The sequence below is a fragment of the Hyaena hyaena genome, unplaced genomic scaffold (assembly GCF_003009895.1).
Source record: "Hyaena hyaena isolate Hyena2069 unplaced genomic scaffold, ASM300989v1 scaffold_58, whole genome shotgun sequence".
In the NCBI taxonomy this organism is placed as follows: Eukaryota; Metazoa; Chordata; class Mammalia; order Carnivora; family Hyaenidae; genus Hyaena; species Hyaena hyaena.
Window position 1 is genome coordinate 2,161,615 of NW_024080689.1, and position 27,512 is coordinate 2,189,126.

Sequence of the window (27,512 nt, forward strand, 5' to 3'; positions counted from 1 at the left end):
AAAAAAAAAAAAATGAATAGAACAGGACACCCAGCCAGAGCTGTTAAAGAAAAAATTAGTCTTTTCCTTTTTAGTATTTATTTATTTATTTTGAGAGAGAGAGAGAGAGACTGAGGGAGGGGCAGAGAGAGAGAGAGAGAGAGAGAGAGAGAGAGAGAATTCCAAGCAGGCTTCACACTGTCTGTGCAGAGCCTGACGCAGGGCTCGATCCCACGAACCGTGAGATTGTGACCTGAGCTGACATCAAGAATCAGATGCTTAACTGACTGAGCCACCCAGGTGCCCTGAAAAAAAGTGTTTTTTTAAAAGCACTTAAAATAAGGGAGAATCCGTGGGTCTCTATGAGATTGCATACGTATGACAACCTTGTTTCCAGAGAGTTGTTTTTTTATCTTTTTAAAAAATATTTTATTTATTTCTGAGAGAGAGAGAGACAGCGTGAGCAGAGGAGGGTCAGAGAGGGGGGAAGACACAGAATCCAAAGCAGGCTCCAGGCTCTGAGCTGTCAGCACAGAGCTTGATGTGGGGCTCGAACCCACCAACCATGAGATATGACCTGAGCCGAAGTCGGACGCTTAACTGACTGAGCCCCCCAGGCGTCCCTCCAGAAAGTGCTTTGAAGTCTGAGGAACACATTTTGGTGTATTGGCAGGTTCTTGGGCCTCTCCCCCAGACCACAGAACCTGGGGGCCTGGAGCCCAGGAATCCTGAATGTTGAAAAGACCCTCGGGGTGTCGCTTCTGGACACATGGAAGTCTGGAAATCGGCTCCCATCCTAGGCCCTGGGAAAGAGACCCCAGAGTTACCGAGTCAGCAGGCTGAGTTATCCCTCAGACCCCCAGTCAGGGTCCTGCAGCAGCTCTGATCCGAATGGGAAAGGGCTCTGCGTGTCCTTGGCACAGGCCGCCACCAGGTGGGGGTGTTTTCCTAAGCAAGGCTACTGCCAGGGGCTCAGAGATTCTTCGGAGGCCTTTACAACTCACAGCAGGGGGTGGGGAGGGGGGAGCTCTTAGCCTTTGAAGGTCATCTGACAGCAAAGGTGTCAACCTGTGCCCCAGGCATTGAGTGCTGAAGATTTATCACTCCCCCACGTGGTAAAGGGGCCCCAGCCCTCACCGGCTCTGACCCAACCCTGCAGATGCAGCCTCTGGGCGCTGGGCTGATCACCTCTGGCTGCTGCAGGACCACGATAATCTGTTTTAGCATCAAATACAACCTACATTCACACCAAAAAAAAAAAAAAATTAAGTAAAAGCTTTCCTGAAAAAGGGAGGGGAGTCAGGCAAAGGGAAGGCATAAGAGACAGGAGAAGCTTGAAATGCCCACGCCACTCGGCGCCTCTCAGGCCGGCCCCCTCCGGCGGGAGGGTCTGTGCACCTGTCCCCAGGCAGGCAGGAGGGGCGAGGAAAGCCTTCCTGGGCACGGCCTGAGCCGCCCCCACCAGGGTGCCCTCGGGCTCTGAACTGTGTCCACACCACCCTTGGGGGCTTGGCGCCTGGCTCGGAGCAGGTGTTCAACGAAGAGAACTGACCTGAGCTCGTCTCCTGAAACGGCGCCCTTGTGGCAGTCGCTGTGTGAAGCGCTTAGGGACACAGAGATGGGCATGTGGCTTCTTCCCCCAGGAAGCTCCCAGTTGGGAAAGGACAGGTGACAGATGGACCTTGAGCAAAAGCCAACGGGAAGCTGTAGGAGTCTGGGGGCGGGTGGGAAAGCAGCCGACGAAGGTCCCGGAAAGCCTTGGACACTAACCGACGGCTCAGTCCATTGGTGTGAACCCTAGGGCCTCGCCAGCCAGGTGACCTCCTCTCACCGGAGCCCTGACGCGTGGCCCCTGGTCTCTGCCTCCACTGCCCCCGAGTCCACCGTCCCCTGCGGATTTGGGGAGAGCGCCCCGTCTCCCCTCGGGGCTGCCGCCCTGGGGTCCTGAGCGCCTCCCCCTCCTCCCCTCCGCAGCTTCACAGCGAGGTCGAGAAGCCCCTGATGAATTTCCGGGAGAACTTCAAGAAGGACATGAAGAAGTGTGACCACCACATCGCCGACCTCCGCAAGCAGCTCGCCAGCCGTTACGCGGCAGTGGAGAAGGTGAGCAGCCGGGAGCCGGGACCTGCTGGGGGGGGGGGTCCCTGTGCCGAGGGGAGACCCTTGTCCCCACGTGGTGGGATCGGGGAGTGCCAGCTTCCAGCCCCGTCCCAGCCAGAGGGCAGGTAGGAGGTACGGGGGCCTCGCTCGGGCCACCGTGCTTTTGTGGGGCGCCCTGCTGGCACGGGTGCTGGCCCCCTGTGGCCCCTTCTCTGGGCCTCACGGGGCTGATTCCCGCCTGAATGCATCACTCCCCTGCCCGAGGTCTGGGAGCTCTGACCCCAGCGCCCTGGGGAGGGGTGCAGCGTAAGGGATGCGGGCTCCTGGGGGCACCCGGGACCCGGCCAGCTGCCGCCACCCATGGACGCATCCAGCCCCCGAATGGGGTGGCTGGTGCTGCTGTGCACTAAGCATTGCTGGGGAAAAGCACCAGCATGGGAGGGGTGGGGGGGAGGGGGAAGAGAGGGCTCTTCCCAGCAAGTGGGGGTGGGGCCCTGCGAGCAGCCTCCCTGTGTCTTTGGACCCCAGGCCCGGAAGGCCCTCACGGAGAGGCAGAGAGACCTGGAGATGAAGACCCAGCAGCTGGAGATCAAGCTGAGCAACAAGACGGAGGAAGACATCAAGAAGGCGCGGAGGAAGTCCACGCAGGCTGGTGAGAGCGAGCCCCGCACCCTCCTCTCCGGGCATCCCCGGCCTTGGCCGCACGGAAAGGGGTGCCCCAGGAGCTGCCTCCCACCGGGCCAGGCTGGGGTGGGGGCCGGGACACAGGAGCCCGGAGCACAAGTAGAGAGCCCACCTCCCAGGGAGCGAATCCCAAGGGCTCGTCCATGGGGAGATCGAGGTTCCTGCCCCAGAACAGAGTCCCAGAACTTGTTCCGTGATTAACCAGGTTTCCAGTTCTCACAAAGATTCCCCCAGTGAGTCGGTGTCTGCTTCCACCTTGTGGTAAAAACTAGCCGATGCACAAGAAGAAGGAAAATCAGTAAAAAAACAGTAAATATTTCTTCAGAAAGCCAAAGTTGATTTTTAAAAAAAAATTTTAAATGTTTATTTTTGAGAGAGACAGTGTGAGCGGGGGAGGGGCAGAGAGAGAGAGGGAGACACAGAATCTGAAGCAGCTCCAGGCTCCGAGCTGTCAGCACAGAGCCCGATGTGGGGCCCTGAACCCACGAACCGTGAGATCATGACCTGGATGGGTTGCTTAACCGACTGAGCCACCCAGGCGCCCCCTAGAGACGGCAAGTGTAACTGCATGCAAGGACAATGAAGATTGCCCTCTGGGATTAGAGCCTGTGCGGTCATTAGGGTTTGGATCAGATGGCTTCTGCGTCCTTCCCACCTCGACTGCTGGTGAACGTAGGACAGTTCATTCATCAGAGAACAAAGCCACGGTCCGGACGTCGTGAGACACCGGGGCGTAGAAAGAGTGGATAGCAAAGTGGTGTAATATAAACACAGCATTTGATAGAAAGATCTTACAGTGCATAGTGGTAATTGGATCCAGATATAGAAGGTGTAATGTACTTAACTGGGGATTGAGAGGGAAACCCAGGGCAGGGAGAGACTATTTAAATTCGTTCAATTTATTAAGTTATTTTAAAAATGAAGTTCTATCGCTGCTTGACAAAAGAATTGTAATCGGCACCTAAGAACATAAAATTTAATTCACTAGATACAATGACCATCCACGCTTCCTAATGAATTTAAAATAAAAATTGTTAAATGTTTATTTTTGAAGGGGGTAGGTGGGGGAGAGGAAAAGAGAGAGAGAAACACACAGAATCTGGAGCAGGCTCCGGCACAGAACCTGACGCGGGGCTCGAACTCACGAACCGTGAGATCATGACCTGAGCCGAAGTCGGACACTTGACCGACTGAGCCGCCCAGCTGCCCCTGTACATCAGACTTCTTACATGGCTGAATAGTGTGCCGAGTGTGTGATTGGACCCGAATTTATTTCACGATTTCCCCTGCTAGACGTTTGTAGTGCATACAGATTGTTTGAGGACGTTTTGTCACCGGCAGTGAGGGCTTCTAGTGACCCGGTGTCTGCGTGCATGTGAGACTCAGTCTGCAGGTAGAACGTAGATGTGGACTTTCTGGGTCAAAGCGCTGTGTTCATTTGGATAGGTGGCTCCAGATGGCTTTCCGGAGAGGTTTGCACGTCACTTCTAACGTGAGGATGCCCGTTCCCTAAACTCTGGTCAGCACTGTGTGCACTCAGACTTTGGACATCAGAGCTGTCTACTGACCAACCATATTGTGTGGCTGATTCAGTCCTTTCTGAGTGAATCTGAGTCTTTTACAAATAGACTTGTAGATGTCATGTGTGACTTTTTTTCGTCTAAAGAAAAGAACTAAAGAACTCTTGTCCTGTCCCCAGTTTCTTGTCGATGTGGCCGGTCTTCTTCTGACAGATGGATTGATAAGAATTATGTTTCTGTGTCAGGAAAATGAACCTTCTGTGGTTTGAATTGGAAATCTTTTTCCTAGGTTGACATCGATCATTTAATTTTGTCCTTTGTATTTCTTTCTTTTCCTCTCTCTCTCTGGCTTGCTTGCTTGTTGAGTTTTTTCTTTTTTTTAGTAAATTTTTTTTAAACTTTTATTTATTTTTAGGAGAGAGAGAGAGAGAGAGACAGCGTGAGCAGAGGAGGGTCAGAGAGAGAGGGAGATACAGACTCTGAAATAGGCTCCAGGCTCTGAGCTGGCAGTCAGCACAGAGCCCGACGCGGGGCTCAAACCCACGAACCACGAGATCATGACCTAAGCGAAAGTCGGACGCTTAACCGACTAAGCCACCCAGGCGCCCCTCTTGTTGAGTTTTTTCATACAGTGGTCTCCCTTGTAAGTTCTGGGTTTTGTGACTGACTTAGAAAGACCTTTCCCTTCTGAATATTTTTTAATCACTTTTTTCCTCCTTTGACCCCAGGTTTAAAAAATAAATACGTAAGGGGCGCCCGGGTGGCTTAGTCGGTTGAGCGTCCGACTTTCGCTCAGGTCATGACCTCGCGGTTCGTGGGTTCGAGCCCCGCGTCGGGCTCTGTGCTGACTGCCAGCTCAGAGCCTGGAGCCTGTTTCAGAGTCTGTGACTCCCTCTCTCTCTGACCCTCCCCTGCTCACGCTGTCTCTCTCTCTCTCTCCTAGAAATAAATAAAATATAAAAAAAAATAAAATAAAATAAATAAATAAATACGTAAATATTTGACCCAATGGTGTTTTCTTTTTCCTCACACCACCACGCGTGACCATGTTCCTCAAGTCCTGATTTGTCGTGTTTTCCTTTCTCTTGTATTCTAGATGAATCTTGTGATTTTCTATTTGTACTAAATTGAAGCCAGATTTAGAAAATGTTAATTTTCATAAACTGGGGGCTTGGTTACCTTTGCTCTCTGGTCTTGCTGTGTTGCTGTTGGGTGCATTGCCGTCAGATAATATCTCTATGGTTTGGAATTACTTTGTGGTGGAAGCGACTTGTCCTTGACCTTGGATTTGACCGTGAGAAAGTCTGCCTTTCCGAAACCTTTTCCGTGGGCCAGGTGCCTGTGCATCAGGAGCCTCTGCATTGAACCCCCCAGTCCTGCTGGGAAGTATTTTCTATGCTCTTTACGCGTGAGAAGGCAGATGACAGACAGGTGCTAGACATTCCCCCAGGATCACAGTCATGGAGCTCCGTGGCCCAGAAGCCCACCGTCTTTTCTTCCAAAGGCTACTCGGCTCCATTTTCTTGGACAGCCCGTTACCTGGAAGACACCTGCTTTTCTTCTCTCCTTTCTTTCCCTTCCCTCCCTCAGCCTTCCCAAGGCTGCTGGCAGGAAGCGCATGTGGGTCCTGCTTGATCTCATTTGTCATCAGCACCCCCTTAGCTCACGTGCCTGTCCCACGAACTCCGCCAGCGTCCAACCCGAGCACTCGACAGGTATTGACTTTATCAGCTGTCCACATGACTCTGTGAAGGCACTCTCGTCACCCCCATTTTATAGATGAGGAAACTGAGGCTCAGGCAGGTTAACGGACTTGTCCAAGTTCCCACAGCTCCTATGCTGGGATGACGGCCCACAAGCTCTGGTTCCAGAATCCACGTTTTTTCACTCACTTTGTTCAGAAGGGTACCCTTGGACTGGCTACACAGAGAGAAGTCGCAGTCTCCGGCAGCTGCCCTATTCCCTGGTGTTGGAGAAGTTTCTCAAAGCACGTTCCTGAAATTGGGATGGACAAAAAGGGTTTTGGGAGCTGTATCATTGTACGTTTGTAGGCGGCATACTGACCCCCTTGACCTTGAGGGTCAGGGGGGAGGGGTGCTCCTGGTGGAAATGTGTTTGTAGTGAAGCTTGCTCTTTCTTCTCTTCTGGTCATTCCTTCTTGGGATGGGGGACCCATTCACTGGCCGTAGATCAAGAGCAAAATGAATATACAGCACTTGATTGGGTTCTGTGACTCGGTCTCATCTCCCAGCTCGTGCTATAGGTCAGCAGAGGGGGGACTGAGCTGGGCCCTGGGTTACTGGGCACGAGTCTCCCTGATTTTCTTTCACCTCCATTTCAGAATCCACATGAGCTAGGGGATATTATCACAGGAATAACTGAATTCGCTGGAATTACTAGATGTAAGGAGTGCATTGGTTGGCTTTGGGTCGGCTCATGAGGTTTTCCCATTGTGAAGAAAGACTATGCTAATGTTCTGTCTCTGGCACCCTGCAGTGATCAGAAAACCACACGGGGACATAGCAGTGGGCTCCAGTGACACTTCCCCAGCTGCGGCGTGCGCCCGGCTCACCCAAGGGTCTTGTGAAAATGCAGTTTCCTGTCCAGCGGGTCTCCTGTGTGCCCTGAGATCTGCATTTCTAGCAAGCTCCCGGGGCATGGGGACGCCGGTCCAGGAATTATGTTTCGGGCGATGCGGTTCTTGGTGGTGGAACACTTAGCGATGTTTGCGATTGTTTCTACATAAAGAGTGTGCCCTTTGTAGTTAACAGAATGTTTCAAATGTACCTGCCATTTCAGAAAGCTTGAGTTTGAGTAGTTGTGTTTTGCGTCTGTCTTTTACAAAATACAATGCTGTGGGAAGAGCTCATTCCCCGCCCCCCCGCCCCGCCCATCCTTTCTCTATTTCCCAGTCACCCCCGTCCAGGAACTGGTGTATAGCGGCCACTGTGCGTCTTTGTACCGTCACTGCACGTGAATGAGCCAGGAACCATCAGACACGTTTTGTGTTTCAGAATGATATTCTGGTGCGCATATACACACACGCACGTGCACACAATTTGCACACTTTTCCTAACTCTTAGCGACTTCCAGGTTGCTGTGACACACATTTTAACCAAGACGGACCCTCCAGTGTCCAATGAATCAGGCATCTTTAGAGAGGGAAGCATTTCTTGGGCTCATGATAGAATTGGGGGCTTCCTAGGAGCACCCCACACACATACACACATGCTGAGAGACCCTCGTCCTGAATTCTTAGTGTCCGGGGTCAAGTTCAGAGGGACACTCCAAAGCTGGGTGGCCCCTTTCCTTTGCTCTGCTTCCCCTCCGTCCACTCTCCGGTGGTTCCCACCAGCCAGGGACACGAGAGGGCAGCCATGGTGAGGACGAGACAGACTGTGACGGTGGCTGGTGGTGTCTTCCAGGAGATGACCTCATGCGCTGCGTGGATCTCTACAACCAAGCCCAGTCCAAGTGGTTTGAAGAGATGGTGACTACCACGCTGGTAAGTGTGCGGACACGTGTAAGCGTGTCACACAGGGACCGTGCTGTTGGCGGCCATGAGGACGCTGGAGCGGAGGTGGCCGTGGAGGTGGTTATTAGATCCACTCTACCGCCAAGGTCAAGACCTCCACTCTGAGCCATTCTGTGTGGATTTAGATCCTGCTTTGGTACTTCCTAGCTGTGTGGATACAGGGAATAGTTGAGTCTTACTGTGTCCTCCTTGGCTGTCCTCCGAGGACAAATAGCCGGGTTGTAGGAAGCATGACCCTTCCCACCTCTAGAAGGTCCTAGGTAAGAGGCAAGTATGGAGTGAGATTGGGGGAGGGGGTAGCTATTTAGGGAGAATGGGAGGGGAGGCCCCTGCCCAAAGGGCACAGAGAGTAGGCATCAGACCCCATTTCTTTTGCCTTCGTAAGTAGTTCTCGTGAAGGGACACATCCCCTCCCCGGCCCCCGTTGGGTTGGATGAGAAAGGAAGTCTTGTGCCAGGAATATGTTGCACTGTCCCCGCCGCCCAAAGCTGCCCTCGTCCATCCGGCACAGGACGGAAGGACTCTCTGCCTTCCCCACGTGTCAGCCCACCAGAGCAGATTAGAGGTCTCCCCCAGGGACGGTGACCCAGTTTTCCTGCTGGTTAATCCCCTAATTAAGCCCCCCCTGATTTACCCTCCTTCCCGGTTAATCACCTGGGCAGTGACCTAGTTGGGCACAGAATAGCAGTCTGATCCCCTAAATTCCCAAGGTGCGGAACCCTCTAGAAACCAAAGGGCAAACCCTTCCTCTTCCATTTGACAATGGCCGTCCCCCCCTCCCCCACCCCCACCCTCCCGCTTCCCCTGGCCTGGCCCTCTGGTCTGCAACTCAGCACTAGGAACGGACAGACGAGAGGAGGCTGAGTCCCAAGAGTCGGAGGCACACATCTCTTTCTCCACCTCGGGAAACCAGGGCTGGGTCTCCACTGGTGCAGAGTCATGATTCGACCCTGCTTCGCACCCCGCTCCTCCCCCATAATGCCATGCGCTTTGGGCCAGTGACGCTTATGTGTTAAAATCATGGAGGACAATTAAGGAACTCGTGAAAGGCTCTCCGCGCCCACGGCGCTGGGCACCGCAAGTGCGTCGTCACCTCCACCCTCACCCCTACGTGCTGGCCGAGTTCGGCCCCAGAGGGTCAGCTGAGACCGGTTCTGGGGTCTGGCGTGCAGGGTGGGCTGGGACCTGCCTGGTGGGGAGGTCCCCCGACGTGAGGGCGCATGCTCAGGGCTGCCTTGTCTCCTCGCAGGAGCTCGAGCGGCTGGAGGTGGAGAGGGTGGAGATGATCCGACAGCACCTCTGCCAGTACACACAGCTGCGGCACGAGACAGACATGTTCAACCAAAGCGTGAGTTCCCAGACGGGGGTGCCAAGGCCAGTAGGACCCGCAGGGGCCGGGGAGGGGGGCGGCCCGGGGCGAGAGGAGACGGTGGTCAGCTGGACATCGGCCGCCTCTAGGGAGGGGCTTACGGCCCGTCCTGCACGTCGGCGTGTGTCTGTCCCAAGCACGTGAGTTAGAGACACACGTGAGCTGTTACCTTGAAGAGAAAGGAGGTCATGACCATTAAAGTGGCTGAAGACCTTACTGCCTCCCCTGGCAAATTTCTTCTTCTTTTTTTTAATTAAAAAGATTTTTTTTTTGTTTATTCATTTATTTATTTTTTAAATGTTTATTTTTGAGACAGAGAGAGAGAGCACAAGCCAGGGAGGGGCAGAGAGAAAGAGAGAGACACAGAATCTGAAGCAGGCTCCAGGCTCTGAGCTGTCAGCACAGAGTCGACGAGAGGCTCGAACCCATGAACTGTGAGATCATGACCTGCGCCAAAGTCGGACGCTTAACCGACTGGGCCACCCTGTGGGCCAACTTTATTTATTTTGAGAGAGAGAGAGGCAGAGAGAGAATCCCAAGCAGGCTCTGCACTGTCAGTGCAGAGCCCAACATGGGGCTCGAACCCACGAACCGTGAGATCCTGATCTGAACTGAAATCAAGAGTCGGGCACTTAACCGACAGAGCCACCCAGGCGCCCCTCCCCCAGCAAATTTCTTATCACCCGCTCCCTCACCCCCAAAATAACAAATAACCCAGACGTATTCAAAAATCTCTAAAGCTGAAGTTTTACCTGCCATGTTCTTGGATGGCTAAGGTGGGGACAGATGGAGGAGGTGGTCCTGGCCCACGTGGGCCACCCTGCCTGGTCACGCAGGCCTGTGGGCTGGAGGGCAGACGGGGGACGGAGGCCCGGGGCTCTCTGCTCGTGCAGCCCTGCTCACAGCTGTCCCTCCCAAGGGGCCCCCACGACTGCTCCGAAGGCCAGTGGCTCAATGGCGCCGTCCCCAGCTGCCGCCTCTGACCACGTCCCCTTCTCTGTCCCTTGCAGACAGTTGAGCCTGTGGACCAACTGCTTCGGAAAGTGGACCCAGCCAAAGACAGGGAGCTGTGGGTCAGAGAGCACAAGACGGGCAACATCCGCCCCGTGGACATGGAGATTTAGACGGGCGCGCACGGCCCTGGGGGTCCTGCCGAGGAGAGGGGCCGGGGGGTCCCATGGAGAGCTGAGTTGCAGCTGTCCTCTGCCCACTGTCCTGGTCCGCTGAGCTGGTGATTCCAGAAAGGCGGCCCCGCCGGGAGCTGCGAGTGTCCCCAGGCCAGGAAGGCGGGTCCGCAGCCCTGCCCTTGTCTCCTAGGCTGAAGCCCCCCGATTCCCGTGCTGTGCTTGCTGCTCCGAGAACAGACCGAGGCTGGAACTTTATGGTCCCTGCTGCGCCCTGTAGGGGTCAAGTCCCCACCCAGAGCCAGCTGCGTCGCACGCTTGTCCCCCCGGAAGCCCCAAGGCCCTTCCCCCAGCTGTGTCCCGGGCGTTGGAGGGTCATGGGAGAAGGGTCCCCATCTCCAGCCCAGGAAGAGAATCAGAATCGTGGAGGGAAGGCCCCGTTCAGCTCAATAGTCCGCACCCAGAGCCTTTTGCAGCCCGCCCTCTTTATTTTTCTTTTCCCCGTTGCATTCTGGGAGCCCACATCCCGGCTCTCCTTTGCCCCCTTTCCATCATCTGGGGACCTTGGGATTAAGGCCTGGCTCCTCTCTACCCAGACTGACCCTGCCTGGAGAGGTCAGGACGGAACTACCTCATTCAGCACATCAGCCCAAGTCAGAGCGTTGAGTCGCGTTTTATTATCGGTCAGGCATCTTCTGTCCCGACCCTGGGCTGGAAACCCCCCTCCAAGCCAAGCCCTCAGTTGTCTCCTGGAGGAAGCACCCACCCCATCCCAGGCTTTCGTGGGGCTGGGTCAGTCCCCCATGGGAGATGGGCTGGGTCTCCAGCTCCTTGAGGATGGGGGTGGGGGTGGGATGACCCTCCAACCCCCCCCCCATCCTCCATGTGGCTTTCTCTCCCTGGTGGGCACGGTGCGGGCATGGCGGCCGGTCGTGGCTTCTGGACGCTCCGCGTCTACACGTACCAGAGCCCCACACAGAGCCCTCCTTGGTGCTGGTACCACCTTCCCCTTTCGCCACCCCCCGACTCCTGGGAAGGCCGGGTTGGTGTGTGACTTGGGAAGCTTTCAGCCTGGCCCACGAGGTCCTCGCACATCGGCCTCCCCCTTTATGGAAACATAGCAGACACATCGGGTACCATCAAACTCTGAGAATCGATGGGCTCCAGGGGAACCCAGCAATGGCCTTGGAAGGCAGTCGTGGTCACATGGCCAGCAGGGGGCAGATTCTAGCCCAGAAACCATGCCCTGAGAGCCCATATTTCTTAGCTCATCCTTCCCTTCGATTACTTTGGACGTGCAGGGCCCATACACCCCTAAAAGATCAAGAGCACAACTCCCTAGCCCCTCAGTCCTGCACGCCAGGAACTGATGACTTCCTCATCTTGAATCTTTCGACACCTCTTTCACTGATTCAGAGTTACTGTCCCATAGCTTATAGTAGAAAGATGCTGACTATCTTCGAGCGAGCCAAGCTTGGTCACTTACTTTTCTTCTTGAAACATTGTAACCCAGAAAAGTCAGCGTGAAGTCACACTTCCCTGACACGGAAGTGTGAGGACGGGTCTGTCCCCAGCACAGAGGACCATGGCTTCCAGATCTGGGGTTGGTGCCCATGACCCCAGCGACCAGTTTTAGGGTATTATTTCTTGGTTTCTCTATTCAAAATGGGTGCTAGCGGTAATCGCTTTGCGGCTTAGTAAACTAATTTGTGGGCGATTTTCAAATGTTCAAAGCCAATGGCCTTGTTATTAACATAGATATTTTGAGTGTGGTATGGCTCATTGATTTTGTTTTCTCCTTCCCATCAGAGGATTCCTGAGTCTTCTGTTGCTCCCCAGGACAGGGGGAGGTCTCTTGCCTCTTACCAGGGAGGCTGATTTGGCCCCATGTGGGCCGGTCTGTTTTCTGGAATCATTCTTCCCGCCCACCCCGTCCCTCACATTAGTACATACTTCTTTACTCTTCCTTGCTTTTTGTTTTTCTCTCCTCCTCTGTTTGTTGATTTAGTGAAGGCTGAGCATTGTGCTGAGATCTGGGGACAAGATAGGGCAAGAGAAGCCCACGATCTTTGAGATTCTGTAGACTTATTTTTTTTTTCACCGAGGGTCTTACAAGTCGGTGACCTTGGCATTCACACACCAGTACTCTGCAGAATTGAGGCTTCCTGAGATACTGTTATGCTGGTAGATCTGTGTTCATTTATTCACTCATCCGTTTGTTTATTGAGCAGATACTTGGGGCGAAGCAGGCATGGTGCAGGGTGCTAGACATATGGGTGCAAGTGAGATGGCGCTCTCTCCCCATCCGCTCTATTCTGCACGTAGACAGGGGCTCTTTAGGTCTTTCTGGAGAACGAGAGCATTGCACCTGTTACACAGTCAACCCCCTTAGAGCCTGTCATGAGAACACAAGCCACCGCCACGCGGCGTTTGCCATTGGGGGACAGGTGGACAGTCACAAGAGTGTAATCTGGTCACCAGAGCCTGCAGCCCATACCCGACTCGGATTTCAGAGATCTCTCTTGTGTCTTCTAAGTAGCTCTCCTCGCTTCACAAAGAGGACTAATGAAGCTCAGGTCTGGCCAGTGAGCCCAGAGAATGAAGAGCGGGGTCCTTTAACGGGGCTCCTGCTCTGGGGAAACGGAGCTTAGGACGAAGTCTAGAATATTCCAAAGCTCGCTTCTGGAGTAGTGCTCAGTCCCGTGGTGGCTGTTGTGTTTTGTTCCTGTGTACGTTTCGGCGTGCGGGTTGTCCGAGGGATGACTGGGCTCATTCAGCGTCTGTCTGAGATGTTCCTGAGCGAATCCATCGTTCTCTTTCTTGGAACAGGTGACCCCTTCCCCCTGCCTCCCAAGAGACACGGATACACATAGTTTTGTCTGTGAAAACCAGGTGGGGGTGGGGGAATCTCTGTAAGACAAATCGTGTTCAGAGTAAGTCAGTTGCCACAAGAGTCTCTGAGAGAAACGGCTTGTTCCTTCCATTTTTTTCTATCACTTTCCATCAGTATTGGAAAGCGCCGGCTAACCGAGCCATAGGGTAGCTGCCGTCAGGACCGCCTCGGGTCTCCTTTCTACCTCCACCCACCGCCTGTCGGGCCAGGAGGATTTCTGCAGCGGGAAGCCCTTCTCATCGGGGCTGGTTAAGGACCGGAGCAAACAGAAAACACCACGCGCGTGCACATACCAGGGGTTTCTGTTCCCTTTGTGAGGACAGTCAATCACTGGACGAGTGGATGGGTGCCTGAGGATCCCGGCCGAGCCAAAGTCCCTCCTTGGAAACACAAGCCATAAACTTCAAAGGACATCAAAGACTTTGGCTCGTGTAAGAGATTCCGCTTCCAGCCGTGAGTGGCCTTGACAAGGAATTTTTAAGCAGGACTCTGTAGGGCTGTGCTGGTGGTGGTGTAGACAGGGAAAGCACTTTAAAGGTGTGAAGTAGGGGACAGATCAGCATATTCCCATCAAGCCCCTCGCCCCTCCAAGACCTACTTACTGCCTTGTCTTTTTTTCAGGTTTATTGAGAGGTATTTGACATAACAGTATTGGGATTCATTGACATGCAGTGAAATTCACCTGGTTCCGTGAATCTTGACAAACGCACAGTCTTAAAACTGCCACCCAAACTAACGTATTTCCATCACTGTCTGGAAATTCCCTCTGGCTCCCTCCACGGTCGCTCCGCTCCTGTCCCCCTTCCCCCGACTCCCACTGACAGATTTTCCGACTCTACGGTTTTTGCCTTTTCTAAGATGTCGGGTAAACCGAGTTGCTGATGAGCGGTCCTCGGTGCGGCTTCTTTCTCTCCGCTTAATGCGTTGGGTCACCCACGTTGTCTGTGTGTCACTAGCGTGTCTCCTTTGTCTCGCAGAGTAGCGCTCCATTGCAAGGGGGGAACCCACGGCCGCTTTCTGGCCTTCGAAGTGAGTTATTTGCTCCGGGGGGTCCCAGCCCGATGGTCTCCAGCCTGTTGGCACGGCTGCTTCCTTTGCCTTCCGAGGCTCCTCCTTCAGATGCGAGCTGTGCCCATGGTGGTTCTTGGGGGTTCATTTGAGGCTTTTGTGCAGAAAGGGGGGAGGGAGGGGTGCCTCCCGCTTCAGCCGCACCCTGAGGCGCGCACCTTGGCTGTTAGATTCCCGGGGGCCCTGGCTTCAACTCCCCCACAGCCTCGGGATGCACTGAGCATTAGGGGGCGTGGAAGGTGAACGGGCAAAGTGTGGGTGAGAACGCGGGGCTGGCCTTGGGCTCGTCACGGCCGCTCCCCGGGTCTCCGTTGCTTCGTCGGCAGGCTGCAGGGGTCTGTCCGTCCGGGTCTCTCCAGCCTCCTGCAGCTACTGCGCGTTCTCCTCGCCATTTTGTTTACACTTCTGTACCCGACCCTGGGTTGTGCTCGGCCCCGGGCCCCATGGGCGCAGTTGTGCATGGTCTGAACTCTGCACGAGAGCGATGCCCTAGCACTTCCCTGTTTAGACACAAGTGGAGCTAAAGTGAAAGAGTTTCCTGAGCTGGAGTGAGAATGAGGTAGTTCCTCCCGGGCCCCTGAAGGAAGCAGACAGAAGTCATTACCTTCCGGGTCTCGTCCATGGATCCTTGGTCGCGTGTCCTGGGGTTTTCTTCCGAGGAGCCAGGACGGGCATGAAGACAGAGCCTTTTTCTTCCTGTCCTTGCTGGAGCCTCGCTCAGGGGGCGGTCGCACCGAGCCAAGCGTGTGCCGGCAGCCCACTGGGTGGTGGCCGGTGGTGACAGAGATAGAACCAAGCCCCCCTAACACTGGGCACGCTATGGGCATGACCCCGAGGGTAATGACTCCCCCCAAGCCACGTCTCACTTAGATCGATGAAAGGTGAGCCCTTGAAGGCAACCAGGCACCCCTCGCCACAAACGGAAGATGTTCCTGGGTCCAGGCCAGGTGAAGGCGCTGGCCCTGGAGCCCACGTCTGCAGGGTCCCATGCTTCCTGGGTGCCTCTGGGTCGAGATTTGCCAGGAAGGACTCTCACCCTGCTCCCCACCCCCACGGGAGATTTATTTTTGTCTGGTCATTCTTGAAGGTGAAGGATCCATTCCTGTTGCAGCAGGTTTGGGTGAGAGGAAGACCAGCCATGAGAGCTGAGGTTTCGTTTTTTTCCTTTACTCTTGAGATGCCGGGGGCGTGGCTCTGTCTGGAGCCTTTCTGTTGGGAGAGGCCTCTGAGGGAGACCGGTGGTGATGGGGACTTTGACCCTTGATGTTTAAGAGACGTTCTTTGCAGGATTGCAGTGGTGGAGTGCAAAAGGTCTGGGCACGTGGGTGCTGTCATGGGGACGGTGTGACATGGGGACAGAGAAGGAGAGCATATAGGGCCAGGGCAAGAGCACTGCACTGTCCCCACTCTGCCACCGCATTTGTGCTACAACCTGAAGTTAAGTCACGTTCCCTCCCGGGACCTCTGTACTCACCTGTCCAGCGGACATGCCCTTTCCAGCGTCACATGCAGCAGACAGGCTCCTGGGAGCTGTGACCGCCAGGCAGCCATGTGGACCCAGGAATAGACCTACAAAGTCCATACAAAGGGACGCCAGCCATCTTGGCGACGGGGGGGGGGGCAGGGGGGGAGGGGTGAGTTGGGGGGGTGTCCCAAATTGCATCCCTTCCTTTCCCTTCGGAAGAGAAGATGGGGGCGGGGGCCGGGGGGGCCGCCTTGCACAGATGAGCACATCAGCAAAGCCCATGACAGTGGAATTTTCTAACAAAATAAACTTGCTTATTTGGTCTGTTTTCTGTAACTTTTGCTAAATACTTTATACATTTTTAATGTTAAAAAAGCCGCGTCTCCTGCCAGCATTGCTCAACCTAGTATGAATGTGTTTACCCCACATTGTATATCCTTCCTTCCTCTGGCTGCCTAGATCAGTAAATAACATCGATGTACCATAATTTATAAGTAACACTGTTGGAACTCTGATCCCTATGGAGGCTGTAACTCGCCCTTGCCCCCCGGTCGCCCCGCCGCCCCCCCCCGCCCCCTGTAATAGCATTTGTGTGTATTAATGCTAAAGAACTAAATGTTTAAAGGGTTTAAATTTTGAAGGCGTTTGCTATATATAATTGTTCTGCATTATTATAAAGCGTTTTCAGGAAGTTACATGCTCTCTCGCGCTCTTTTTTCCCCCTTCTTTGGCTCTGTGTATACACTTGAGATGCTTACATTCATCCCATGTAAAATAAACTGTCCAGAGATACTGGGTCCTGTGGGTGACCCTCTGTCCCAGAGCCCGCTGTCACACTCTCCTTTGTATAAATGGCCTCAGCATAACCACGGGGCTCCCAGGCTTGGTGATAATTTTATGCCTGATGTCTTAGCAGAGGGCACCTGGGCCCTGACCCCCACCCCCGATGGGTTCCATGCTGCCAGACCCGCACACTTGGCTGTGCTCGGCCCCCTCCCTGGTGCCTGACGTCCCTGTGGACAGAAGTAGTTCCTGGCTTTTGTTTCTTCCCTCCTCCACCCATCCATCCATGATCCATTCATTCATGCAGCAGTTATTGAGCACATACTATAGCAATTACTGAGCACGTACTATATCCCAAGCACCGCCTTAGGTCATGGGAACATGTCGGCGAGGGAGCCCTGCCCCCATGGACCTGGCTTGCCAGCAGGGAGAGCCAAACGGAGACCATTGACGTGATAACAAAACTAGTGTGGGTGTAGAAGGTTCTAGGTGTTAGGGAGCAAGAACAAGGTGGGGTGTGAGGATGACACTGGGTACATTGCAGTGTTAAAGGGGGCAGTTGGGGCAGACTCATTGAGAAGGTGGCCTTGGATCTAAGGGAAGGAGACCCAGGCTGTGGGGAAGGCGGGGGGCGGAGGGGGAGTCCCAGCAAGTAGCTGGGGAAGGAATGTTCCAGGCAGAAGAGATGGCCCCGGTGGGGGTGGTGTGGTGGGACGATAAGCTGTCCCAGATTCTGCAGGGGTGTTTGCTGGTCCTTGAAAGACTCGGGCTTTCACGCCCAGGGTGGGGGGTGGTCTGAGCCAAGGAGCACACGGCCTGCTTCCAAGGCTATGGGCTGGGGTCAAGGGTGACTGACGGTGCCTGCAGGTGGTGGTATCGTGGAAGTCAGGGAAGGGGTCGGGCTGGGTGTGCTGGGTATGCCCGTGATCTGGGGTGGGGTGCGACAGAGAGGTGCTGAGGACGACCCTAAGGACTTCAGCCCAGGCCGCCGGAAGGATGGACTGCCGTTTCCTGCAACAGGAGAGCCGTGAGAGGGCCGCCCAGACACCTCCTGCCCCCACACCAGTGCGGACTGGGGTACGGGCTCCAGCTCCAGGCCGAGTTAGGGAAGACCATCTTGTCCTGCAACTCGGAGCAGAGGAAGGTAGGGGAGTGGGCGAGGGGGGCGTGCATGCTGGGGGCCGGGCCCCCGTGAGCGGCCGAGAAAGAGCCCCTGGCTCCGGGAGTGACGGAGCTGGCCTCTGGGAAGAGATCGCTTCTCTCCATGGAGGAAGGCTGGGATGGGGAGGCACAAACGGAGGTCCTCTGGCTGGGGGGCCGGCCTCCTCCCCAGCACCCTCTAGGGTTCGAGGAGAGTTTATGGCCCCAGCTCAGACTTAACAAACCCCATTCACAATACATCATCTCCAACAACTTGTTTGGCTAAGACGCATACGCATAAACTCTCCCTCTGATAGAAGATGTTTATACAGGTTTTCAAACAAACGCCCCAGGTCGTGACCCCTCTCCCAACGGCATCAACACAGCTGCCTGTGGTCCCTCCACGGGGGCCCTTCTGGGTACGACAACCTGAGGAATGTGGATCCGAAGTACCAGGCTGCTTCCCACCTGGTCTGGCTCCTTCCTCCTTGACCTTGGCCAGGGCAGAAGTGGGGACCTTGGCCAGTGCCCTGTGGGGACTCCGGCTGCCTTCTGTGTTAACCCGGGGCCCAGTCCCCTTGCCCAGCACCTTTCTACTGGCAGCGCAACCCCAGCTCCTGCAAAAATGGAGTTTCTTGCCCCCTCACTCAGGCCTCCTTGGGAATGGATGTAGTTGTACTATAACAAAAAGACCCGAATGGAGAACTTGGTGAACCGGGGCTTGCTTTCTGGATTTGCCATTTAGCAATGTGTGACCCAGGCACACTACACACCTTCGGGGCCTCCATTTCCTCCCTGTAACGTCGCCTCTCCTGATCTGCAGGTCCTATGTGGACAGGCCCAGCACCAGCAGGCACTTCTAATAACCTCCCCCACCTGGCTTGAAGGCGAGGGGTGAAGCCTGTGGCCTCACTTTCGTGGGCTGGGGTGGATTGGTTGGTTGGTTCGTTTTTGAGTTGGGTGACTGTCCTATTTCCAACTGCTCTTGAGAACACATGCCTCCCTACAGGATAGTGAAGTTCTAGGGGTAAAAGGCCTTCCATGACAAAATAATATGCGCTCACAAACTGAGGGGAAAAAATAGTAAGTAAACACAGAGACGCACAGAAACACCCCTAGCATTAAGGCCTCCTGAGAAATCCTCTGGAACCTCAAGGGTCAGAACTGAAAAATCTGGTAACACTGGGCCACCATCCCGGCTGAGCACATTCACATGGCTTTGAACACAGGCAGTCCCTTCTGTGTGTGATACAGGCCTCACCACCTGTCTTGTCCCTGATTCACCTGCTTCACTCACTTGCTCCACCTGCCGGCCCCTGAAGGCAGTCTAGGTTTTGATCCCTGTTGCAGATGAATAGTAACAAGTAACATGTATTTCGCACTGACTGTGTACCAGGCTCCAAGTGCATTGCATGCATTAACTCATTTTAGCCTCAGAATAACAATGAGATAGATACTGTTTTTATATCTCTTTACTCAAGGAATATTCACCGAGAGCCCAAACCTGCCAGTCACCATCTGGGCAATGGCGATGCAGCTCGGAACAAAACAGACAGAATCCCTGCCTTCACGGAGCTTTTGTTCTAGTGCAGGCATAGACAGCACGCGGGATAATTAAAAGTGAGTCAGGAGGTGTACCTGCGAGGTGGGGAAGGGGATAAAGCAGGGTTTGGGGCCTGCAGATGGCTGGTGGTGGGGTGTGTTTTTGTAAATAGTCCAGGCCTTGCTGAGAAGGTGACATTTGAAGAGATCCCTGAAGGAGGTGAAGGATTTGAGGAGCACTGTAGGCACAGAGAGGTTAAGAAACACACTTAGGGTCACACAGCTAGTAAGTTGCAAAGCTGGGATTTGAACCAGGGCTGGCTCCAGAGCCTGGCTTTTAAGGGTTGGGGTATAGGGATCAATGCAAGATGCCACTCCTGTCCCTGGGACCTTCAGAGTTTGGGGGGAAGACAGGCCATGAGCCCCCTGGCTTCCAGAGAGCTGGAGTCGAAGAGGAGGAGGAGGGACAGACAAGGGGCAGCAGGAAAGGCCAAGGCTTTGGCTCTGAAGCTTCTGACCTCCTGCCCTGTCCTCCTAGAAGGCCAAGATGGATTGGCCACCTGCCGTCAGCTCTTTATTTTAATCTCAGGGGGGGTCTTGGAGCTTGCGCCCTGCCCCCACCCCGATCCCGGCCCCTCCTCCCTCCAAGTACTGGGGTGAACCCGCCACACAGCCTCTAATCCGCCAGCACCTTCTCATCCGCCTCCAGCAGCACCCGGCCCTGCAGCCAGGAGACCGCCCGGCCTCACCCATGGGGAACAGCAAAAGTGGGGCCCTGTCCAAGGAGATCCTGGAGGAGCTGCAGCTGAACACCAAGTTCACAGAGGAGGAGCTGTGTGCCTGGTACCAGTCCTTCCTGAAGGACTGTCCCAGCGGCCGCATCACCCGACAGGACTTCCAGAGCATCTACGCCAAGTTCTTCCCCGAAGCCGACCCCAAGGCGTACGCCCAGCATGTGTTCCGAAGCTTCGACGCCAACAGCGACGGCACCCTGGACTTCAAGGAGTACGTCATCGCCCTGCACATGACCTCCGCGGGCAAGACCAACCAGAAGCTGGAGTGGGCCTTCTCCCTCTACGACGTGGACGGCAACGGAGCCATCAGCAAGAACGAAGTGCTGGAGATCGTCATGGTCAGTGTCCAACGCCCTGCGGCGGGACTGGGGCGGGGGTCTGGACCCTTCCTGTGCCGCCGCCCCTGGAGCTCTGGGGTGCTCCGGCTGGGGGCTGGGCTGGCGGGTTGAGTGGGGATCCCGCCTCAGGGGCGCTGATGCACAGGAGGGAGGAGGGGTCTCCAGTAAACGGCGGGCGGTTAATAGAGGGCTGGACGGCCTCCCACAGCTTCGTTTTCCTCCCAAAGAAGAATCTGGGTATTTCCTGTTAGTTACACATTTTGTTTCCTCCCTCCCTTCCTTCCCTCCTTCTTTCCATCCATCTGTCCTTCTGTCCACGTTTCCTTCTGTTCTTCCTTCCAATCTCCACTAAAACGTACTTCCAAACCTTCAACAGTACATATTCAGATTCTTTCCCAAGTAGTTTCAAGTCTATAACATGTTTCAAACACAGAGTAGAAAGAGGCCAGCTTTGGGGGACATGAAGTCTGGGTTCCGGTCCTCATGGTCTTTCACAGCCTTGGGACAGGCTACTTCACCCCAGGGTGGTGGGGGGGGGGGGAGGGCTCTGCTTTCACACCTACCGCCCCTCTCCCCGACCATGTGCTCTGGGCTGAGTGCCGGGTCCTCAGGCTCCTTGCTGGCCAGCGCTTCCAAAACACACTCTCCCCTCTTCCCACGCTGGCCCAGCGTCACATCACTTCTGCAAAGAATTTAGGTGTCTTGATAATAGTTTTATTTAATAGTAATAATAATTTGTGACACTTAGAAGCATATGCAAAGGACAATTGCAATCGCCTTTAATTCCATCATCTGCAGGGAGAGACCATCAACATATTTAGTATATACTTTCCCTTCATCTCTATATATTTAAAAATAATTTTAGAACTCTGAGGGGCGCCTGGGGGGCTCAGTCGGTTAAGCATCCGACTTTGGCTCATGATCTCATGGTTCGTGAGTTCGAGCCCCACATCGGGCTCTGTGCTGACAGCTCAGAGCCTGGAGCCTGCTTTGGATTCTGTCCCCCTCTCTCCGCCCCTCCCCTGCTCACACTCTGGGTCTATCAAAAATAAAATAAAGGCATAAAAAATTAAAAAAAAAGAACTATGGCATATCCGTATATGATTTCTATCAGACCTTTTTTCCGTTACGATTTCATTATGTTTTCTGTATCCATAGACCTTCTTCAAAACCATTTTTTCATAGTCGCTTAAGCTTCCATCTTCAAGGAAATGCCATAAAAAATACTTAAGCAGCCCTACATTTTTGGGCCATTAGGGTGTTTCTATTTTTTTCGTATGATGTCATTTGAAGTGCTCTTCACTTGGACTCTTTTCCCTGCATCTTTTTAATCCCCCGTACTTACCCCACGTCGTTGCTCTATTTTCCTAATTCCGTGCCTGGTGAGAAGGGAGAATGCCTTCCGTGTTTTATCTGATTTTCTGGTGCATTTGTAATCTTGCTTTCGTTTGCACGGTCCTCCTTCGATTAGGAGAGACCATAAACCAAGTAGCCAAGCGGCTGACTGTGGGCGGCGGACTCTGCTTGGGCCTCCGGTTAAGGGCAGGAACCTCTCTGGCATCCGGCCACGGCCCACAGACTGAGCTCCCGTGGCGTGGCGGGTGGCCTGGGACGGGGGGGGACGGGGGGGGCGCGTCCTCAGGACCACCGAAAGGGTGTCAGGCCCAGGAGTGGCCTGCAAGTTGATGCTCCTTGAGGAAAAGGAGGAGGCAGGGGAGGGGGAGGGGGAAGAAAGAAGGGAGGGAAAGAGGGAGTGGGGGAGGGGCAGCATCCATCCGCTGCAAGGTGGCAACTGGGCTTTGCAGTTTCCTAGATCCTGCACTTGCTGCCATGGGAGACTGAGGTTACAGGTTCTAATCCCAGCTCTCGTGGGCTTGGGAAACATCTCTGGGGCCCAGGGTAAGGCCTGGAAGGTTCCGTCACTGAGCCCTTGTGGGTCTGTCCTTGGAGTGGAAGCAGGGTGAGGCAGACAGGCAATCGCTGCCAGTGTTTAGCCTGCACATGGCTGTCCTGGTTCAGGACAGAGAGTTAAGGGAGCCCCCCCCCACACACTTGCTGGGCACCCCTGGGGCCCTGAGCGCCGCCGGCCGAGGCTCCTGCCTGCCTCCCAGGCCTGCCCCAAAGCTGAGGGCGACGGCTGGCACGGGATTGGGAGCCAGCACCTTGAGGGGCCGCTCCGGCCTGGCCAGACCTGGACTTATTGAGCTGGTGGGATCCCAGGGACCTGGCGCGGGCGGAGCCCATGGAGACAGCCTTGTCCCCGTCACTGTTGCGGGCTCTGCTGTGCCCCACGTCACACATCGAGCGCCTTCACTGGCATGAGTAGAGGGAGGCCAGAAGGATCCTTGAGCCTAAATCTAAACCTTTCTCCGGATCCCTCCCTGAGCGGAAGCAGAAATGAGAGGCTTCCCGTGTCCTGGGTGGGGGTGGGGGTGGGGGGCTTTGGAATATTCTGGTTAACACTCCCTTCTTCCTTCCCCAGCCCTGGGGATGCCCTCCAAATGCAGGCTCCAGATCCAAACTGCCTGGGTTAGAATCTCTGCTCCTGTGCTTCTAGCCGGGTGACTTTGAGCAACCTGCCTTGTCTCAGTGTTTTCATCCATAAAATGGGGCCAGTAACACCCGCCTCCTAGGGCTGTTTGGAAGGTGACATAGAGAGGTGTTTGGAAATGTGGCAGGAGAAGGTGAGCCATTCTCAGCAGACCGCCAGCCCAGCTGGGCGACCAAGGTACCGCATGGCCCCGGAAGTAGCCGTTTGATACCCCACGACTTCCGGGCACAAGGTTCAGGGAACAGATCCCAGACTGCAACCCTGGGGCTGCTGTGGGCTTATCATCAGAAAGCTTTTTATCTCTTATTCTCGTATTTTTATAAAATGAAAGTAACGAGCCCACATGGTCGGGAAATTCGAAAGGCACAGAAAGAAAACAACTGAAAGCTTCTTCACTCCTCTACCACGTCCCCTGTCCCTTCTGAGGATCTCAGAAACGGAGATCCGACCCCACTCCCGCGGGTTCTGGTTCAGCAGGGCGGCCGGGGGCCTGGACATCTGCATTTCAGTCTCTGCATAGAGGATGCCTGGCCCCAGGGCCATCAGCCTCTGCTTCTCCTTCTGATGGGACCTTCATCTTTATTTGGTGCAGGCTATTTTCAAAATGATCAGTCCCGAGGACGTGAAGAACCTTCCAGAGGATGAAAACACCCCAGAGAAGCGAACCGAGAAGATCTGGGGGTTCTTTGGAAAGGAAGATGATGGTGAATTCCTTCCCCTTCATGGTCTGAGGTTTTATGGTCACGCGTTGTTCCCTGAAGACCCCGAGAGGGATTCTCCAAGGGCCAGTGCCCAGGCAGGACCCGGGACACCATCCAGCATGCAGTGCAGGGCTGTGTGGGGGCCTGGGGTCGGGGGTCAAGGGACACCATCCCAGCATGCACTGCAGGACTGTCTGAGGGCCTGGGGTAGGGGGTCAAGGGACACCATCCCAGCATGCACTGCAGGGCCGTCTGGGGGCCTAGACGGGGGTCCGGAGGGGGGTCAGCAGGGCCCAGCTCGGCTCCTGCCCTGGAGCGGATGCTGCCGACGGGAAGGGCACCGCATCCCCCTCGCTTCTCAAACTGTCACTGGCTGAGCTCTCTGGGGCGGGGGGGGGGCTCTGAGGAGTGGGGCACTTGTGAAGGACATCTGCGGTTCACACGGCCCGCCCCCACGGAGGAGCGGTGAAAAGTAAAGCAGGCATCTCCTTCGCCGAGTGTACACACTGGCGGGTTTAGAGGAACAAGACGCCCTCCGTTAAGTGGACTGCTTCTCCGTCTTAGACGCTTGGCTGTGCTTTGCTTGGCTTTACGAATGCTTTCTGCAAGGCTAGGCCAGGGGCGACATCAGCACAGTCCACGTCCATATTAGCATCGAGTCCCAACTAAGTGGGGTCTCAGCTTCCCTGGTTTTACTCTAGGGAGTCAGCGGGTCCCTGGAGGAGCACCAGATGGAATTCGATTTAGACTGGACTGCAAGAGATTTACCGAGGAAGGGGCTGGGGAGGCCGGGATCCGGGGAGGGGGGAACCAGAGGAGGCCGGCAGTGCCATCAGACTGCAGAGCAGATGCCCCTGCAGAGGAAGGATGCAGTGAGAGGTGGGGAGAGGGGGGTCAAGGTCATGTGGCCATGAGGGCCCGGACGGTGAAGGGAGAGAGTGGGCGGCAGCCCCCCCACCTACGTGACGGGGACTGGCGAATACTGGGGAGCGGAAATCTGGTCTGATGGCTTCCTGCTGGTTGCCCACTGGGACCTCATCATCCGATCGTCTTTTTTTTTTTTTTTTTAAATTTTTTTTTTAATGTTTATTTTTGAGAGAAAGAGCACAAGCAGGGGAGGGGCAGAGAGAGAGAGAGGGACACACAGAATCCGAAGCAGCTCGTCAGCGCAGAGCCCGACGCAGGGCTCGAACCCACGAACTGGGAGATCATGACCTGAGCCACTGAGCCACCCAGGCATCCCCCCACCCCCCACTGTCTCTTTAACCCCGTCGGGCACATCTGCCGGGTCTGCCTTGTGTGGGGTCCCCTGTTCTCCCTGCTCACCTGAAAACTGACTCAGGTGACCGTCGGGGACACAGGAGGCAGGGGAGTTTGGGGCTGATGTTTTCAGAAGGCCCCTCCGGAGAGGATGCCTCACTCCACAGCAGGGCTCTGACTCTGGAAGTTTCAGGCTCTGTGGGAGGCTGATAGGGACACTAAGATGTTAAAACCCAAATTTCATGACCCAGACCTGTGCAGAGAATCACCCTGAATCCTAATCTGGGAAGGATTAAGGATTTCCAGAAGGCGCAGGACATAGGCCAGGGAAGCCCCGTTCAGCTCAGCCGAGCTTGCAGTAGCAGGTGCTGAGCACAGAACGTAAGCAGAAAGGAGCTCCTCTTTCCAGAGTTTCTTTTTTTTAATTTTTTAAATAGTTTATTTATTTTTGAGACAGAGAGACAGAACATGAGTGGAGGAGGGGCAGAGAGAGAGGGAGACACAGAATCTGAAACAGACTCCGGGCTCTGAGCTGACAGCACAGAGCCAACTCAGGGCTTGAACCCACGAACCGCGAGATCATGACCTGAGCTGAAGTCGGACACTTAACCGACTGAGCCACCCAGACGCCCCTTTCCAGAGTTATTTTAACATGGGCTTGCCTTCCCCATCAGACCAGAACTTTCCAGAACTTCCAGCCACCGGTCTGCCCTCTGCCCCCTGTGTGACCTCAACTCCACGCACAGGAAGGGGGGTGCAAGAGAGACCTCTCCCCTGGCACCGATTGGACCCCTCGCTTTTCACTTCTCACTCCCTGGGTGGATGCTGTCTCCTGCTTCTCGACAGAGACTGTTTGCTTCGCTCAGTCCACCCGAAGTCCCCCCAGAGCTCGAAGCTTGGGGGCTGGGGTAAAATCCAAATATTTAATAGCCAGAAAGGCAAAGGCTTGCTATGAAATACTCTAAATATTTAATAACCAACCAGAAGAGACGCGGCCCTGGAAGGCCTCCTGGAGGATGTTGCCGCTTCACCGGGAGGTCCAGGGCATCCCTGGGAGGAGCTGGGGGGAGGGGCGGGGCGGTACCTCCCGGGGCACCGAGACCCCGTGTTTTCCTGGTGGATATCTCCGCACGGGGACACAGCAGCTAGAAACAGCCGAGCCTAACGGCACCCTTTTCTCTCCCCTCCGCACAGACAAACTCACGGAGGAAGAGTTCATCGAAGGGACCCTGGCCAATAGGGAAATTCTGCGACTGATCCAATTTGAGCCTCAAAAAGTGAAGGAAAAATTAAAGGAGAAGAAACCCTGAGGCCAGCTTCTCAGCCCTCCCCCCTCCCCCCTCCCCAGGGGCCAAGGGGGTTCCCCCCAACCCCTCCGGCCTCAGCATCGCCCCCCCATTCCCAGCCACGTTCTCTCCCTTGCCCGCCGCCCGGGGCCCCCGTGATAATCCCGGGATTGGGTCACGGGAGTCCTACATATCACCCCCGCGTAAGCTCCTTTGTGGGTTGCTGGGTAAGCAGCTTCCAATAAATGCGAGGGGGGCTGGGCACGCGGCTGACTGGTCGTTGTTGAGCTGGGAGTGAAGAAACGGTTTCCTGGTGGCTCGGCCTCCGAGGCCAGGACATGTGGCCATTGCAGACCCCGGCCAGGGTGGGGAGGGGAGGGGGCCTCCGGGTGGTGAGGTTACTGTGGAGGCGCGCACAGCCCGGGCGGGAGGGGCCGGCTGGTCCACAGGGTCAGAGAAGGGGCTCCCCATAAAGAGACCTTTAAATTAAGGCCCAGGGGACTGGGGGTGGGGAAGCCCGGAGCCATCGAGGCAGGAATGAGCATGTCAAGTCCCAGGACGAGAGGAGCCCAGTGTAGCCAGAGCGCCGAGGGGGAAGGGAGAGCCAGTTGCAGGCAGGGACCAGATCACAGAGGCCTGTCCTGCGCCCCACGGGAAAATGGGGGTGCGCCTTGAGGGGGTGGGTACCACCGTGGGGCTGGAGGGACTCATATTTGCAAGAGAACCTTCTGGCAGGGGAGAAATGGTCAGAGAGGCAAGGCTGGGGGCGGGAGCCTGGAGATTATGCTTTTATAGTTGTCGGTTGGCGGGGGGGGGGCGTTCTGTGGGGGGCAGGGGGGAAGGGGAGGGAGGAGATGGCCGCCAGCTTTGTGGCCTGAGTGCTGCCTGAATAGTGACATCATCCCCAGTGGGGAAGCTTGGGAGCATTTCTGGTTTTGAGAGATGATGACAGTGCAGGTTAGATAGGGTGACAGAGGTGGGGACAGACGCCCCCGAGGCCCCTCATTTTAGAGACGAAGAAAAGGAGGCCCAGAGACAGCAAGCAGCTTGCCCAGGGCCAACCAGCTAATGAGCAAAGGCCGGCCAGGGCTGCCCACTGGTTCACCCCATCTTATCGGGGCTCCAGGGCCGGGGGGTGGGGGGCCTTGGAAATGCAGCGACGGTCTCTCAGTACCCTCGCACTCAAAGTCCTCAAAGTCGTGAAGGCCCATCTAGTCTCTAGATTTAAGGACGTTCCAAAATGAGGTTGGAAAACTCTACAGGTGTCCCAGATACTTGACTGACCTGTGTACAAGCCTCCATTTCTTAGGGTTGGGGGTCCTTCCCGCCCACCCGGCTGGCTTTAGCCACGGCGACAGAACAGTCATCGGAGCCGGAAAG

The 27,512-nt window shown here is 55.3% G+C and overlaps 1 protein-coding gene across 2 annotated transcripts in view; it reads left to right on the forward strand.

Annotated features, from left to right (window-relative positions):
- GAS7 (growth arrest specific 7) overlaps positions 1-26,156 on the forward strand; it is a 214,714-nt gene extending 188,558 nt beyond the window's left edge. The window contains exons 10-15 of one of the 2 annotated variants that reach the window (XM_039231485.1): positions 1,954-2,082; positions 2,608-2,731; positions 7,709-7,788; positions 19,912-20,334; positions 23,478-23,589; positions 26,041-26,156. In XM_039231485.1, the coding sequence (XP_039087416.1) occupies positions 1,954-2,082; positions 2,608-2,731; positions 7,709-7,788; positions 19,912-20,334; positions 23,478-23,589; positions 26,041-26,156 (984 nt within the window). Of the gene's footprint in view, positions 1-1,953; positions 2,083-2,607; positions 2,732-7,708; positions 7,789-9,067; positions 9,167-10,197; positions 15,882-19,911; positions 20,335-23,477; positions 23,590-26,040 lie in introns of those variants that run through there. The other variant, XM_039231486.1, reaches the window with a different exon arrangement.
- The last annotated feature ends 1,356 nt before the right edge of the window (positions 26,157-27,512 follow it).